The 17,034-nt window shown below is 40.0% G+C and overlaps 1 protein-coding gene across 4 annotated transcripts in view; it reads right to left on the minus strand.

Annotated features, from left to right (window-relative positions):
• Nucleotides 1–3,473: 3,473 nt before the first annotated feature.
• The window catches only part of UPF3B (UPF3B, regulator of nonsense mediated mRNA decay), a 17,610-nt gene continuing 4,049 nt past the window's right edge, over nt 3,474–17,034 (minus strand). For 2 of the 4 annotated variants that reach the window (XM_008073615.1, XM_008073617.1), the window contains exons 4-10: nt 15,947–16,045; nt 13,861–13,971; nt 12,675–12,718; nt 12,009–12,191; nt 8,936–9,096; nt 8,053–8,341; nt 3,474–4,483 (exon numbers count right to left, since the gene is read on the minus strand). In XM_008073615.1, the coding sequence (XP_008071806.1) occupies nt 4,334–4,483; nt 8,053–8,341; nt 8,936–9,096; nt 12,009–12,191; nt 12,675–12,718; nt 13,861–13,971; nt 15,947–16,045 (1,037 nt within the window). In that variant the 3' untranslated portion in view covers nt 3,474–4,333. Of the gene's footprint in view, nt 4,484–8,052; nt 8,342–8,935; nt 9,097–11,577; nt 11,617–12,008; nt 12,192–12,674; nt 12,719–13,860; nt 13,972–15,946; nt 16,046–17,034 lie in introns of all 4 variants that reach the window. The other 2 variants (XM_008073613.1, XM_008073616.1) reach the window with 2 other exon arrangements.

A 17,034-nucleotide genomic window follows, 5' to 3' on the forward strand; every position in this document is an offset into this window, starting at 1 on the left:
AGTGAGACTCCAACTCAAAAAAAAAAAAAAAAAAACGAAAGAAAAAACTATGCATGGATTTCAAAATATTTTTGCACAAAAATAAACCCATGTTAACTTGCTATATCATGGATCTAGTCTGAGGCACTAAGAAGGATGGGACATCAGTTTGAAAAGAGTCCCTATCAGAGGATCATGAATTCTGCTATAACTGAAGCAAGAACAAACATCACATTTATGGTGAAGCTTGAGGTGGAAGAATGGTGAAATCATTGATGCTTTACAATAAGTTTATGGAGACAATGCCTCAAATAAATCAGCGGCTTACAAATAGATAATTCATAAGAAAGAAGAAGATGATGAAGTTGAAGCCTGCACAAGCAGACCATCCATATCAATTTGTGAGGAAAAAATTATTCTTGTTTGTGCCTTAATTGAAAAAAAAAAAACCCAATGATTAACAGCAGAAACAACAGCCAACACCACAGACATCTCAATTGGTTCGGCTTACACAATTCTGACTGAAAAATTAAAGTTGAGCAAACTTTCCATTCAATGGCTGCCAAAACTGTTGTGTCTAGATCAGCTGCAGACAGGAACAGAGTTTTCTTTTTTTGAGTCGGGAGTCTCACTCAAAACCTAGGTTGGGGTACAGAGGCACACTCACAGTCACCGCAGCCTGGACCTGCTGGGCTCAGGCGATCCTTCTGACTCAGCCTTCTAAGTAGCTGGAACTACAGCTACCGGCATGCACCACCATACCCAGCTGATTTTTTTTTTAATGATTTATTGTACAGACGCGGTCTTGCCATGTTGCTCAGGCTGCTCTTGAACCCCTGAGCTCAGGTAATCCTCTCACCTCCCCTTCTCAAAGTGCTGAGATTATAGATGTGAACCACTGTGCCCGACTAGGAGCAGAGTTTTCAAGAACATTTTAAACAAGTGGGACCAAGATCCTGAAGCATTCTTTGAAGAATTATAACATGGCTTTACCAGTATGATACTGAAGACAAAGCACAATCAAAGCAATAGCTAACAAGAGGTGGAAGTGGTCCAGTCAGAGCAAAAGAGGACAAGCCAAGAGCAAAGGTCATGCCAACAATTTCTGGGATGCTCAAGGCATTTTGCATGTTGACTTTCTGGAAGGACAAAGAATGATACCATCTGTTTAATTATGAGAATGTTTGAGGCGTGGCATGGTGGCTCACACCTATAATCCCAGCATTTTGGGAGACCAAGGTGAGTAGATTGCTTGAGCCCAGGAGTTCGAGATCAGTCTGGGCAGCATAGCGAGACCTTGCCTCTATAAAAAATAATTAGCGGCCTGGCTCGGTGGCTCGCCTGTAATCCCAGCACTTTGGGAGGCTGAGGCGAGTGGACTGCCTGAGCCCGCGGGTTCGATACCAGCCTGGGCAATTTGGCAAGACCTCGTCTCTACAATAAAAACAAAAAAAATTAGCCGGGCATGGTAGCGCACGCCTGTAGTTCTAGCTACTTGGAAGGTTGAGGCAGAAGGACTACCTGAGCCCAGCAGGTCCAGGCCGCGGTGGCCATGAGGGTGCCACAGTACTCCAGCCTGGGCAACAGAGTGAGACTCCAACTCAAAAAAAAAATTAGCTGGGAGTGATGGCATGCACCTGTAGTCCCAACTACTTGGAAGGCTGAGATGGGAGGATCACCTGAGCCCAGGAGGTTGAGGCTGTGGTGAGCTGTGATCACACCACTGTACTCCAGCCTGGAAAACAGAGTGAGACCTTAACTAAAAAAAAAAAAAAAAAAAAAAAAAAGTTTAGAAAAATGCCCTGGAAAGGTTCACCAGAGTGTCCTCCACCACAACACTGCTCCTGCTCATTCTTCTCATGAAACAAGGGCAATATTCTGAGAATTTCAATGGGAAATCACGTTATAGTCCTGATTTAGCTCCTTCCCAATCTTAAAAAATCTGTAAAGGGCACCCATTTTTCTTCATTTAATACTATAAAAAAGATTGTATTGACATGGTTAAATTCCCAGGACCCTTGGTTCCTTAGAGATGGACTAAATGGCTAGTATCATTGTTTACAAGAGTGTCTTAAATTTGATGGAGCTTATAATGAAGTTAATATTTTTATCTTTTGAATTCTATTTTTCTACAATTTAAAAAAAAATAGAAAGTCTCACTATGTTGCCTAGACTGGCCTCAAACTTCTGGCCTCAAGCAATCCTCTAGTCTTGGCCTCTAAAAGTGCTGGGATTACAGGTGTGAGCCACCATGCTCAGCCCCCATGAACTTTTTGAGGTCCGCTTACATTTCTCTAAAAAGTTGTCAATGCAGTTTCCACTCTCAATTCAATCTGGCTTCCATGCCCCATAATTCTAGGTCATCAATGATTTGTAAGTCACTGAATCCCAAGGCCTTTTTCAGGAATCATACTTGACCTTTCTGCAGCATCCAATCCTGCTGGCCACTTCCTCCCCTTGAAACATTTTTCTCTTGCATTAATACCAGAATCTTCTGGTTTTTCTCCTACTTTCTCTGTCTTTATAAATACATTTCTTTACCTCTGTAGTAGTGCTAGAGTTCTTAAAGGCCGGGCCCTTAAGTCTGCTTCTGTTCTTACTTTTTTCTTCCCCTAAAAGTGATAGAATCCATGCCCACAGCTTCAGTGACTATCTAAAAATAGATGACTTCCAAATTGGTATCTCCAGCACCCATCTGCCATTCATCCTTCACTGTAACATGATTTCTGTCACTCTAGTTTACTGATGACCTCACTACTACCAAATCCAATGAAAACTTCGATTTCCTGTTTTCCTTAACCTCTCTGTGGTATAGGATACTGTCAGTCATTCTCCTTTTTGAAAACTTCCACTCATAAGCGGAACTTGAACAATTATAATACTATAAGAAAGGAATTGGCAGTAGTGGGAAACTGTCAGGGGAGGGGCGTGGGATTGGCAGTTGAGGAAAACAGCTAGCGGAGGGAGGGGCACACCTCATCAACAGAGGTACCTGCATAATCAATATTCGTATACCTAACCCTGAATTGTACCCCACAACCGTATAATAAAAAAATGAAAAGAAAAGAAAAGAAAAAGAAAACCTCCCTTCCCTTATCTTAATACTCTCTCTCAGTTGAGGACCATTCTCTTTTAATCTTTGGCGGCTTTTCTTCTACCTGCCTCTTGGGCTACTGATTTCTAAAAGCCAAGGAAACATAAAGCGGTGACTTACTAAGTAAGGCAAACTGATGCCATGTTAGGAAGTGCTGGCATGATGAAAATCAAGCAAAAGCTCAAGGATGTTGTCCAAACCTTTTGGTTTTTATAAGACAAGAGTAGCGAACCATGCTTTGATCCTCTCCCTGGTGGGCAAAACAAAGGCATAACGCTAGTAACAGCAGAAAGTAGTATCATTCATCCCCTTTCCAAATTTCCAAGAGGTTAGTTTAATATCAAAAGTTTAATTTCTAAAAACTAAGAGCTATTTAGTAAAGTTAATAAACACACTTATCTTCATACTTGAGTGCTGTTGGTATTTATTGACATCAATATAAAACAAGTTGAGACTGCAAGTTGTTATTTGACAGGAACAGACATCAGTGCAGTTTCCTTCCTGGAGAGGGTATGCACTTAGATCATGAGACCTAAGATAAAACAAAGACTAGATTGTCAAAAACCAAACAAGGGCTACATTTTACGTATTACTAGAAAAAAATGCTAAAGGCAAAATGAGATGTTAAAAAATATTCTTTATGCTAAGCTCATGTAAGCAAACACAAACTAAAACTAATCCTAAAACTTTAGGACATTGGATACAGAAGTAACACGACTATTTAAATTTTTGCATCAATGAAAATTTGTCATATTCTTCACTGTACTTGTACTACAATGACATGCTTGTTGCTTCTACACTACACAAAGTCAACAATTATCACCAACAACGCAATATAGCTAGATCTGAACAAGACGTCAAAGTGACTCTGCTCCACTCAAATTAAGAAAATTCAATCCAGGAGTAACAACACCTTTTGGTTTTAGAACCAGCTCTCTTATTTTTTTTCTCATGTCATATAATTAAGTCCTCACTTGACACTTCCCTCCTGCAAACTGCAATGCATGCCCTCACTATCACCCTTTCCTAATACTTTAAAATTAATTTGTAGAAATTGCAAAAACAATGAAATTTTACTTCCAATTCTGAACCTGTGATCAGATTCCTGCTTTGACGCAAAACATACTCCTCTGCAGTGTACCCCACCAGCACAGCGACCCACTTTCTCTCTATTCCTTTGCCCGAAGGCACTTCTGGATTGCTTAACACGCGCTCTTTGGCTGCCTAGACAGTCAGGAGACCTAAGGCCATCTGGATGGATCACTCCTCTCCTCCTTCTTTTCTATGGCTAATACCACTTTCCTGCTTTTTTTCTACTGCTGAATCTCCAGATTTGGTGCTGTCATCAGGGGGACAGAGTCGATTTCGGCTTCGAGCTCCTGGTTGGTAAAGCTGCATTGCTGGGCGATCCTAAGGTAAAATGAAATATGTTAACTGTTACAACATTGCTACTAAGTGTCTACATGGGATTTTCAGAGTCTTAACTTATATATCCATATAGAAGCCAAGTCATTCAAGACTAAAAATGTGAGGGCATGGTATGTGACAACTGCCCACTTTCTCTCTCCTATGAGGAAAACATTTCATAAGTATTCATTTATATGCCTAGAGTAAATTTTTTAGAAATCTGCCTAATTTTCTTAATCATCCCAGTATGAAGTAATCAGTTCAATTTTTTTTAAAACTTAGAAACCACAGCAAGGCTGGGCACAGTGGCTCAAACCTATAATTCCAGCACTTTGGGAGGCCAAGGCAAGAGTACTGCCTAAGTCCAGGGGTTCCAGACCACACTGGGCAATTTGGTGAGATCTCATCTCTACAATAAATCAAAAAATTAGCCAGGCGTGGTAGCGCACGCCTGTAGTTCCAGCTCCTTGGAAGGCTGAGGTGGAAGGATCTCTTGAGCCTAGCAGACTGGGGCTGTGGTGGCTGTGAGCGTGCCACTGCACTCTAGCCTAGGTGACAGAGTGAGACTCCAACTGAAAAAAAAAGAAAAAAAGAAACCACAGCTATTGTTTATCCTCCCTGTCAGTAAACTGACTTTATTTTTCCTTTCTTTTTTTTCATTTTCGTTTATTTATTTGTTTGTTTGAGTTGGAGTCTCACTCTGTGGCCCAGGCTGGAGTGCCATGGTACACTCATGACCTCCCCAGCATCGAGCTGCTGGGCTTTGGCGATCCTTTCGCCTTGGCCTTCCAAGTAGCCAGAACTACAGGCATGCACTACCACGCCCGGCTAATTTTTGATTTTTATTGTAGAGATGAGGTCTCACCAATGTCTGGGCTGGTCTTGAACCCCATGGGCTCAGGCAATCCACTTACCTCAGTCTCCCAAAGTGCTGGGTTGCAGGCTAAGCCACCGAACATGGTCAAAAACTCTTTTAAGTAGATATTTCCCTGAAATTATGAGCTCAGACTCCATGTAACTTGCCAGCATAATTTGCTTTTAAATTCAGGTACAGAGTAACTCCACAGCAGATGGCATTTTAGATCTCAGAGATTCTTAAACAAGCCTCAATAAAGTCATCTTGTACTTCTCCGTTCTAGTAATGTGTTTGGTTTATAACAGTATGAGCATGGAAAACTTAAAGGCATAACAAAAATTATATGAGCCTTCCTTACCCTTCCTCCCTGATTTATGAAAGGTAGCCCTAATGCCTTATTTTTAATTGAGTAATTCCAGAAAAATATTTCCCTATTTTCTTTTTTTGAGTTGGATTCTTTTTTTGAGTTGGATTCTTACTCTGTCACCCAGGCTGGAGTGCAGTGACATGCTCACAGCCACCGCAGCCTTGACCTGCTAGGCTCAGGCTTCTGCCTCAGCCTTACAAGAAGCTGGAACTACAGGCATGTGTCACCATGCCCAGCTAAATTTTTTTTTGATTTATTGTAGAGACAAGGTCTTACCAAGTTGCCCAGGCTGGTCTCGAACCCCTGGGCTCAGGTAATCCTCTTGCCTCGGCCTCCCAAAGTGCTGGGATTACAGGCTTGAGGCACCGTACCTGGTCTTATTTCCCTGTTTTCACAAGATGAAATACTACAACAGATGGGATACCTGCATAGTATTTAAAGATATGGATGATGGGGCTCCATTGTGTAAAGATGGGTCAGTTTGAATATCAATAAATTGATAAGAACCGATAATAACAAACTAGAACATACCAAATATTTCTAAATCCATGGGTTCTTTTTTTTTGTTTTTTAAGTCAGAGTCTCACTCTGTCACCCAGGCTGGAGGGCAGTGGCATGCTCCTGGCCACTGTAGCCTCGACCTGCTGAGCTCAGATGATCCTTCTACCTCAGCCTTGCAAGTAGTTGGAACCATAGGCGCGCATGACCATGCTTGGATAACTTTTTGGTTTATTGTAGAGACAAGGTCTTGCCAAGCTGCACAGGCTGGTCTTGTACCCCTGGACTGAGGCAATCCTCTTGCCTCCACCAAAGTGCTGGGATTACAGGCATGAGCCACCTATGCCCAGCAATTCATTAATTTTTTAACAATTTGCTATATTTGCTTTTTTCTCTAATGTATGTATATATTTTTCACATGTACAAATACACATTATTTTTGGCAGAATATTTGAAAGCAAGCTACAAATATCATGACCATTCAACTCTAAATATTTCAGCAGGTACCTCCAGGAACAAAGACATTCTATTATATTATCACAATACAACTGCTACTGATCAAGCATAACATCCCAAATAAAAGTCAGCTATCACATGCTTCCCAATGGGATGCAATAGAAAGGAAGTACATGACACCACCTATGAAGTATTCTTGCTAAAAATTAAGTCTGAATATATCCAAGTCTCTAGATCAGGAACTGCCTGTTTTTGCAAATAAAGTTTAATGGGCACATTAGCCACACTCATTCTTTCACATATTGTCTATGCCTGCTTTCCTATAGTTTAGTGGTTATGGCACAGATTATATAGCCCACAGAGCATAAAATAACTACCATCTGGCCCTTACAAAAAAAGTTTGCTGACCCCTGCCCTAAGATATAACTACTAATTTTAAAGGAAGCACAGGAGATAGACAAACATGTTAAATGACAGCACAGAAGGCCAGGTGCAGTGGCTCATGCCTATAATCCCAGCACTTTGGGAGGTTGAGGCAAGAGGATTGCCTGACACCAGGGGTTTGAGACCAGCTTGGGCAACATGGCAAGACTTCACATCTACAATAAATAAATAATAAAATATATTAGCTGGGCATGGTGGCACGCACCTGTAGTTCCAGGCACTTGGAAGGCTGAGGTGGAAGGATCACTTGAGCCCAGCAGGTAGAGGCTGCAGTGGCCGTGAGCATGCCACTGCACTCCTGCCTGGGCAACAGAGTGAGTCTCCGACTCAAAAAAAAAAAAAAAAAATTACAGCACAGGGATGTAATCTGTCAACGCAGTACAGGAGAAGCTCTACAAGACAAATTGGTTTCTGCAACAAGTAAATGGTAGAAAAACAAAAGAAGGGGGAATTGCTTAGCTCAAAAGAGAACTTTAGGGGACATTTCAAGCAAATACAATTTGTGGACCTTGTTTAGATGCTATTAAAAAAGACATTAATGAAGGAATTAGGAAAATCTGAACACTGAGTAGATAGGATGTTAAGGAATTATTGTTAGATTTTTGGTGTGAAAATACTACTAGGATTATATTAAGAAAAAGAGTCTTTATCTCAAATGTTGGCTTATTTAAGGAAGAAAGGGGTAGGGATGGGGTAGAGTAGAAAGAATGTTGGCCTTGAGCTGATAACCGTTAAAGCTGGATGATGGACACGTGGAGGGTTATCATACTATTCTCGATTCTCTCTACTTTTATATTTGAAATTTCCATAAGAAGTTACTAGAATCCACACAAGACAGAAAAAAGTGGCAGTTAAGGTTCCTCTTTAAAATGAGCTAGCCCTTTCCTTTACACTTGCAGGAAAAGGAAAAAAATCACCATGAAAATAAACAAGTTTAAAGAAAAGCAGCACCTTGTTTCTTATGCGATCTCTCTTAACCACTTCCTCTTTCTTTTCAGTTTTTTCTGAGCTGACTATTGATTCTGTACTTTCAGTCTTCTTTCCTTTATCCCGAAGTGCTTCTTTCTCTTTTTTCATTTCTTCTTCTTTTCTTTTAAAAGCCTTCTCTTTCTCATAGCGCTCTTTCTGCCTCCGGCGCTCTTCTTCTTGCCGCTTCAGCCTTTCTCTTTCTCGAAGTATGCGCTCCTGATCTCGTTCATAATCCCGTTCCCTGTAGTCTCTCACACACTCATCTTCAGGTCTGCATGAAAAACAGATCTGAGACAGAACTCTCAAAGATCTTGTACTCACAAACGCAGGAACACTGTGATTCTGACTTGGCCACTGCAATAAGGATGCACTTTTATAGCAGAGTGAAATACTTTTTTTTAAAAAAGCAACAAAACCCAAAAACCATTCACATTATATGTATATTTATTTATTTATTATTTTAATTTTTTTTTATTTTTTGAGACAGAGTCTTGCTCTGTCACCCAGGCTAGAATGCAGTGGCACGATCATAGCTCACTACAGCCTCAACTCCTGGGCTCAAGCGATCTTCCTGGCTCAGCCTCCTGAGTAGCTGGGACTACAAGTGCACACTACCAAGCCTGGCTAATTTTTTTTTTTTGGTAGAGACGGGATCTTGCTATGTTGCCTAGGTTGGTCTGAACTACTGGGCTCAATCAATCCTTTTGCCTTGGCCTTCCAAAGTGTTGAGATTACAGGCATGAGCCACCATTCCCGGCCTCATACAGGTTAAGATATCTCCCTGCCCTGCATAAAATAGTACAGGTCACAGCAGCAAAACTAGCATCTAGAAATCAAATATACCAAAGAGCTCTCAACTACTGACCTCTTTGGCTTTTCATCTTTAAGTTCACCATCAGAACGCTTAGGTAATGTACAGCTTTGTCCACTGGCTCTCTCATCATTGAGATTCTCTTTGTCCAATTTCTTGGTTTTTTCTCTTTTGTCCAATTCTTTTTCATCTCCTTTTTCTGGCTTCTTGAGCAGCTTTAAAAAGAATATGCTTATTTTTATTTTGAAGAATGGGATACTGCCTTCTGATTCTATCACAGAAAATATATACTAAATATTTAAAATTTACACTACAGAAGGCCCCCTCTCTCTGCAGATACTCTTAAAATTTCAGGTGAACAACTAGTGCATGAAAAGGGTAATTTACTAAAAGGATGCTATTAATGTGAAAGTGTTATCCACTTAAATGAAGTGGTGTAATCACTTTGTGGCAATGGGATCATGACTCCTTTGGCTTTAAATGGGTCAACCTTCAAGCGAACCAGTAAGCTTCTCTAACAAACCAGTATGTTGATATAATTTGATGGGAAATATCCCACAAATTTTAAATGCTGGGCAGATCACTACTATTGAATTGTTTGCATGTAGTACTTGGGATAACAAATACCTTGATCACCAAAGGAGAGATCCATTGCAGAATAATTTTGCCTTGAGCCTGAGAATAACATACTTATGATGGTACAATTATATTACCATTAGAGATGAATAGCAAGATTTGGTATCTGACTTAAAAATCTAAATACCATATACAATAGAATAGTGAAGTTCCATCTCTAACAAGTAGGAACTCTGTACTCAATGCCACATATATTTATAAATGGGGGAGGGGACCAAAAAAACCTAGATTTATAAAAAATTGTGTATTTCTTTCTTTCTTTCTTTCTTTTTTTTTTGAGTCGGAGTCTCTCTGTCACCCGGGCTGGAGTGCAGTGGCATGCTCACGGCCACCGCAGCCTCAACCTGCTGGGCTCCGGCGATCCTTCTGCTTCAGCCTTCCAAGTAGCTGGAACCACAGGCGTGCGCCACCACGCCCGGCAAAAAATTGTGTATTTCTTATGTTTCAATTTCAGTCACCTTCAAAGTACTCTCCATTTGATGCAATATACCTATTGAGATGCTTTTTCCACTGCTCAAAACAGTTTTTGAACTTGTCAATTTTGATGCTGTTTAGTGCTTCTGCTGTTTTTTGTTTCATGTCTTCCACATCAGCAAAACTTTCCCCTTTGAGGATATTTTTCATCCGGGGAAACAAAAAGAAGTTGCTCAGGGTGAGACTGGGTTAATAGGGAGGGTGGTGTATGGGGGTAAAACTGTTTTTGGTTAAAGACTGCTGAACACTAAGCATGGTGTGGGCAGGTGTGTTGCAATGGTAGAAGAATCAGTCACCTGTTTGCCACTACTTGGGATGATTCTTCTGCAAATTGTGATGCAACCTTCTCAAAACTTCCAGATAAAAACTTTAGAGGAACAAATTACAAGTGTATTACAAGGGGCCCACCCTCTAAAATATAATTCTGGGTTTTTTTGGGTTCCCCCCTCATATGTTCAAATATGTCATTGTTTCTTACATCACTGCTACAAATCTCTCTAGAATACTTCTAATGGTTGGACAGTCAGAGAGATTTTTAGGCAAAATAGAAAAATATCACATCTCAAAGTAAATGCATCATACAAGGTTCATCTCAGGGTGAAGGCATCATATAAGTCATCAAGCAAAAGGCAAAGCATCACAAGACTTAAGCATCAAGTATTTCAGCACACAGACAGCCACTGCAAATGGCGAGTCCAAACTGGACACTAAGAAGGCACCAGTGTGAAGTGAGGATACCATGTGCAGGTTTCATTGGACGTGTTCTTATTTCTCTAATGAACATCTTTATTAGAAGCCAAGATGTTCATTACTCTAATAAGAACATTAATGAATGTCTCTAGCATTGCTGGCTCTACCTTCCGCCTTGCTGATCATTAGGAATAGCAAGTCAAGTCACTTGAGGCATGGCGGACAGAGAGACTGCTGGAAGGAATTAAGATGAGAATCCTTCTCTCCCCAAGCTACTTATGACCAATAATGAGCCCCACAGAGACTCAGGGAGCCCTAGCCATGACCTTGTCACCATCTCTGTGAGGTTTTTTCTAACTTTCCCTGAAGTACCAGGTATTAGTACTTCCCCAGAAAATTTACTGGAACAAGGGCTGCCCAAGCCATGCCCTCAGAAGGGAAGCAGCAAGGTTGGGATCTTTCTATAGGTTTTCCTCTTTCTACATGCGACGCATTAATCAGAATCTGCTGCTCACAGATTCCCAGCTAGATATAAGAAGGTAGCATGGGAGTCACATGAGAGGGAAAAGCACATAATGCCAGACATTTATCCCTTGTCCTCCCAAGGCAGCCAGTTATGACAGGCATATAAGATGAGAAAGAGCTTTATAGGCATGGTTGTCTTCTGACTGTATGTCACTGAAGCTTCTGGATATATAACAGAGCATCAGGAAGTCAGCTGGGCTTCCTTTTAAAGTAGGAATTTAAAACAGTTCAGCTTTTAAGAAGACCCAAGCCAGTCTAAAGGGGTTTTCAACAGGTAACGCTACTACCACCACCACCAAAAGGACTTATTAGCTAAGACCTGTATGTGTAACATGATACTAGGTGCTCTGTATCATGTACTTCGTCCTTACATTTTTCTGATTCACAGCTTGTAACAGAAACCTGTGTACCTGAAGACAGTGGAAAACAAACAGATGAGGCAACTTCATGTATCAATTATGAAGGAAAAGCTTAATAAAACCCATAATTCATGCCAGCCAGCCCTAAGCCCTCTTTTACCACAAATTGAGCAGTAATCCAAAATTTGAACATTTTCAATGATAAAAATAACACAGATCTGCACAGAAAAAATGATAACATAAATTACTTAATCCTTTTAAGTGATCTTAAAATTTAAACACAATACTATTGATATTATAGGAAAGATTTTTCTTGGCTCATTTCCCCACCGAAAGGACAAAAACAAAAACTCATTTACACCAACACAAGATACATGCATATTCAAAGAAGTAGATACATGCAATTTTCAGCAATGAGCAGTCAGTTTTAATTATTTTCATACCTTAATCTTTGGTTCATCCTTTAATTTGTCCCTTTCTGGAACTCTGTCTATCTTCTTTAGCTTTTCTATATCTTTCCTTTTTCGTTTCTCTTCTTCTTTCCACTTTCGCCTCTCTTCTTCTCTTTGTCTTTTTCTTTCTATTTCTCGCCTCCTTCTTTCTTCTCTCTTTTCTTCTCTCATTCTCTAGAAAGAAACATCAACATAAGCCTTCAAATGAGAAAATCATCTCCAAAATCCTAATCAATCCCCCGAAGGCATGGTGGGCACCCACTAAACCGGATTGTCTTTCCTTCCTACTTTCTACAACGTGGCATTCTACCTTCTTCACCCCCACTCCATCCATAAAATGAAAGAGAACAAAGACCAGGAACTGCTAACATCAGTCTCCCACTGCTGCTTTGCTATCTTTCCAGTGGTTTTTAGAATATCAAGAGTATCTCTGGGACACATTAAGGACTCTCCAGGTTTGCAGAGTAAACCCCTGGTCTAACAACCAGAGTGAAGGAGGAGAGGGCCAGAGAGCAAGACCAACAAGCCAAATCTTTAAAGAGTTATAGAAAAAAAACAGCTATTTCTCCTGCAGAACCCCAATGCTCTTAAAATGTTTATAGCATGTAAACCAATGAAATTAAAGTATTACAAGAACCATAAGAATAAAAGATTTACCTGCTTGTTTTTCAGGAAGCTCAAAAGTGGGGTTGTCTTTTTAGCTACATAAATGTAAACAGATTATTAATAATACTTATCAACCCCTTGAAAGGATTCCATTTTCTGATATTCCCTGCCACCCACCCAAAATGGGAAAACTATACCCCTTAAACAGAAAGTTCACAACTGTATTATCAGAAAGAAGTTTTACAACATTCTATTTCAACAATACAGGCTTAAATTACTTTATAAAATGTAAAGGAATTCAAATTAAAAGTTTTTAAAGAGTAATTCCCAGTTGGTGAGAATTGAGTGCAAAGGACTTTCTCTTGTTTTACCAACACAAGTATAAATTTGGAAAGAAATTAGGGAAACGGGCCAAAAATATCTAATCCTTTTGACCCCACGATTCTACTTCTGGGAATTTATTCTAAGAAAGTTATTAGAAATGGGCTTATACTAAGCATCCATTAATAAAAGTCAAGTTTTAGAATAGTATTTAAGTTCAACATTCCAAATAATGCTATTAACCTTACTGCCACCATTCTGAACACATACTTCCTTGGGATAAATTTCTAGGAGCAGAATCCCTGGGTCAATGAATATGCTCATATTTAGAGCTACGGTATACAGATACACTAGTGATAATCTACTACTTAGAATCAACAACCAAGCTAGAACGTCTCAAGAGGTTTTCAGTTTTGTAGTAACTAATTTTAGTCTTTGTTATTTTCAAGTCAACATTTTTTTTGGAATATGAACTTATTACTAGGAAATACCAATTGATCTTCAAAGGCTTACCATGGTCTAAACTTGCCTTATCAGTCCTTGAACTTTTTATACTTGTATTACATGTTGTGACACTGAGTAGGTTAGATAATTGTTCCCATCTTATTAATGCATTCTCATACTCCTGTGAGGCAAGTATTCTTGCCTGCATTTTATAGTAAAAGAAACAATCTCACAGTAGCAAATATCTGTCTGAGAACGGGGAAACACCCCATATCAACAGGGTGCCTGAATGAAACGCAATTGTATACCTAACCCTTAACTGTACCCCACAACTTCATAATAAAAAATAAATAAATAATTTTAAAAAAAGAAACAATCTCAGAGAAGCCAGTGACTTCCCCAAGGTCCACAGCTTGCAAGTGATGGAAGTGGGAGAAAGACTCAGGTGTCCTAATTCCTTTTGTCCACTTACCTATTAATTCTCTATTTTTGGCTTCTATTTCCTCTAGTAGTGTCTCTGGAGTAGATGTCATTTTCTCATTGTCTGCAGCATAAGTTTCCAAAAACTTTCTATATTCTGGATCTAAATAATCATTTAACAAAAGATAAAATATCGTAAACTTTAAACAAAAAGATATTATCTAGGATATTTATCAAAGAAAATAATTTTCGACTTAATGGAAGATTGATTTAAAAAACAAACTATACCCACAAGGTAGACTATTTAGGGCTTACTTGGTCACTTACTGTCAGAACTCCTATTACCGATACTCAGTATGGGGATCTGGTGTAACATGGAGGTCCAAGAAAAATGAGACGCCACACATTATAACAGAACTGCCAGGGGTGTTACATAGTTTTCTTTTTTTTTAAGTTGAAGTCTCACTCTGTCACCCAGTCTGGAGTGCAGTGGCATACTCATGGCCACTGCAGCCTCAACCCACCGGGCTCAGGTGATCCTCCTGCCTCAGCCTTCCAAGCAGCTGGAACTACAGGCATGCACCACCATGCCCAGCTACTTTTTTTTTTTTTTTTATTGTGGAGATGAGGTCTCGCCAAGTTGCCCAGGCGGGTCTCAAACCCCATGGGCTCAGGCAGTTCTCTCACCTGTCTCCCAAAGTGCAGGGATTATAGGCATGAGCTACTGGGCCCGGCTGCTTAGTTTGCTTTTTAAAAAAGTCACTGCTCCTACTAATCCAGAGTCACTCTTAGGTGAGAACTTAAAGTTGTGGCTATGGAGCCTTCAGAGAGTATTATGTATAGCAAGTAAGCAGTTCTGGTATGGGCATACCTCACTTTTAAGTAAGCTCAACATATGAAAATCAAGTGCTCCAAAAATATTAATTAGGGAGTAGGCCTAGCTGTGGCACTGGAGGTAATGGCAATGTTTGGAGTTCCTCCTATACATCTCTGACAGCAGAAAGGGTAATACATCTGAGTCAGTATATTGCTTCTGTGTGTCACTTGAACAAGTCTTCCAGATCTAAATCTTTGATATAATCAATAAGCAGCAATGTACTATTGTCTGTTTTCTTTATAAAATACCTGTAATAGTAACAAATGAGGAAATTAAACTAGATGATCCTAAATTATCAATCTGATACAAAATATGGGGCCAGTCCTTATCCAATATAACAAGAGTTATGATAGCTACCCAACATAACAATATAATGGTAGAGAGATCCCAAAATCTAAAGCCAGTGTACTTTCAACAGCAATTATTAGTTTTTCAGTTCCTGTATTTTTGTTCAATCCAATTACTATGTGTGTAGTTAACTGTATATTCAAAGCCTAGAAAATAGGATTGATCATTTCAGCTACTTTTTTTTTTTTTGAGTCGGAGTCCCATTCTGTCACCCAGGCTGGAGTGCAGTGGCATGCTCACGACCACTGTAGCCTTGACCTGCTGGGCTCAGGCAATCCTTCCACCTCAGCCTTCCAAGTAGCTGGAAAAACAGGTGTGTACCACGACACCTGGCTAACTTTTTGATTTATTGTAGAGATGAGGTCTTGCCATGTTGCCCAGGCTGGTCTCAAACCCTTGGACTCAGGCAATCTTCTCACCTTGGCCTCCCAAAGTGCTGGGGTTACAGGTGTGAGCCACCATGCCTGGCCATTTCATCTACTTTATATAAACTTGCTTGGGTATGAACATTTCCCTGTCACACAGCAAACGTTCCTCTTTATATAGAAAATGAAAACCAAAATTCAAATAATAATCATAAAAATGGTAAGAGGCCTCAAGGAGTGGCTGCTATACTTTAAAATCTGATTTTTACCCATTGTATTCTAATCAATAAACTTATGAAGATTTACTACTCAATAGTCGATACTATATTGTTTAATGGTTGAAGAATGACTTGCTCTAGCCAGAGAAGAAACTTTCTGCAGGAAACCCACCTGTATTAAGCAAAGCTTCCACTGGCAAATCACATTTCCCATAATTTTATTCTGTATATTTTCTGACCGAAAATATTGGGGCCTAATTAACTTTCACAAAGGTAATATTTTTAAAAACCCCAAGGCAATAGCATTATATAACTAGGGCTATACTGTACCATCATCGATAGTCCCAACTTTGGTATCTCTTTTCTTAGTCTTCTTTTTTGCAGCTTTTTGAAAAGGTGCAAATTCTACTATAGCAGGATATTCCTGACCTGTTTAGAAAAAAAAATACCACAATTGCTATAACAAAGAAAAGGTCAAAAGTGGATACAAGGGAATCAACCCAATGTTGGCCTCATTTGATGGCAGTCATCTGAAGAGGGTCTCCCAAAGGGCATAAAGCACACTGACAGGACCATAACCAACATGCTGCAAAAGAAGCCCCAAATTCACACTGATAACATAATGAAAAGATATGGCAGAAAAGTAAAATATTCATTTAAATTCAACTTCTAAAATGCGATATTTTGATATGTGAAGAAAAACCCTAGAAATTAATTTTCTCCCCCCCTTCTTTTTGAGTTGGAGTCTCACTCTGTCACCCAGGCTGGAGTGCAGTGGCACACTCATGGACACGCAGGCAATCCTTCCATTTCAGCTTTCCAAGTAACTGGAACTACAGGTGTGTGCCATGCCAGCTGATTTTTTAATTTATTGTAGAGACGCTGTCTCGCCATGTTGCCCAGGCTGGTCTCAAGCCCCTGGGCTCACGCATTCCTCTCGCCTTAGCCACCCAAAGTGCTGGGATTACCTGTAGATGTGAGCCACCATGTCTGACTCAAACTAATTTTCATTTAAAAATACATCAGAAATCTCTAGAATAGGCAAATTTATAGACAGAAAGATTAGTGGCTGCCCAGAGTTGGGAGGTAGGAGTGGTGAGAGGAATGAGTGATGACTAATGGATGGTATTTCTTTCTGGGGTATAAACATGTTCAGATTGTAGTGATGGTTGCACAATTCTATGAATTCTAAAAACCACTGAACTGTACACTTTAAAAGCATAATTTTGTTTTTTTTGAGTAGGAGTCTCACCCTGTCGCCTAGGCTAGAGTGCAGTGGCACACTCACAGCCACTGCAGCCTTGACCTGCTGGGCTCAGGTAATCCTTCTGCCTCAGCTTTCCAAGTAGCTGGAACCACAGGCATGCGCTATCATGCTCGGCTGACTTTTTTGCCACTGAACCTGGACAAAAGCGTGA

This window comes from Carlito syrichta, unplaced genomic scaffold (genome assembly GCF_000164805.1).
Source record: "Carlito syrichta isolate Samal-C Ts95f unplaced genomic scaffold, Tarsius_syrichta-2.0.1 Scaffold315966, whole genome shotgun sequence".
NCBI lineage: Eukaryota > Metazoa > Chordata > Mammalia > Primates > Tarsiidae > Carlito > Carlito syrichta.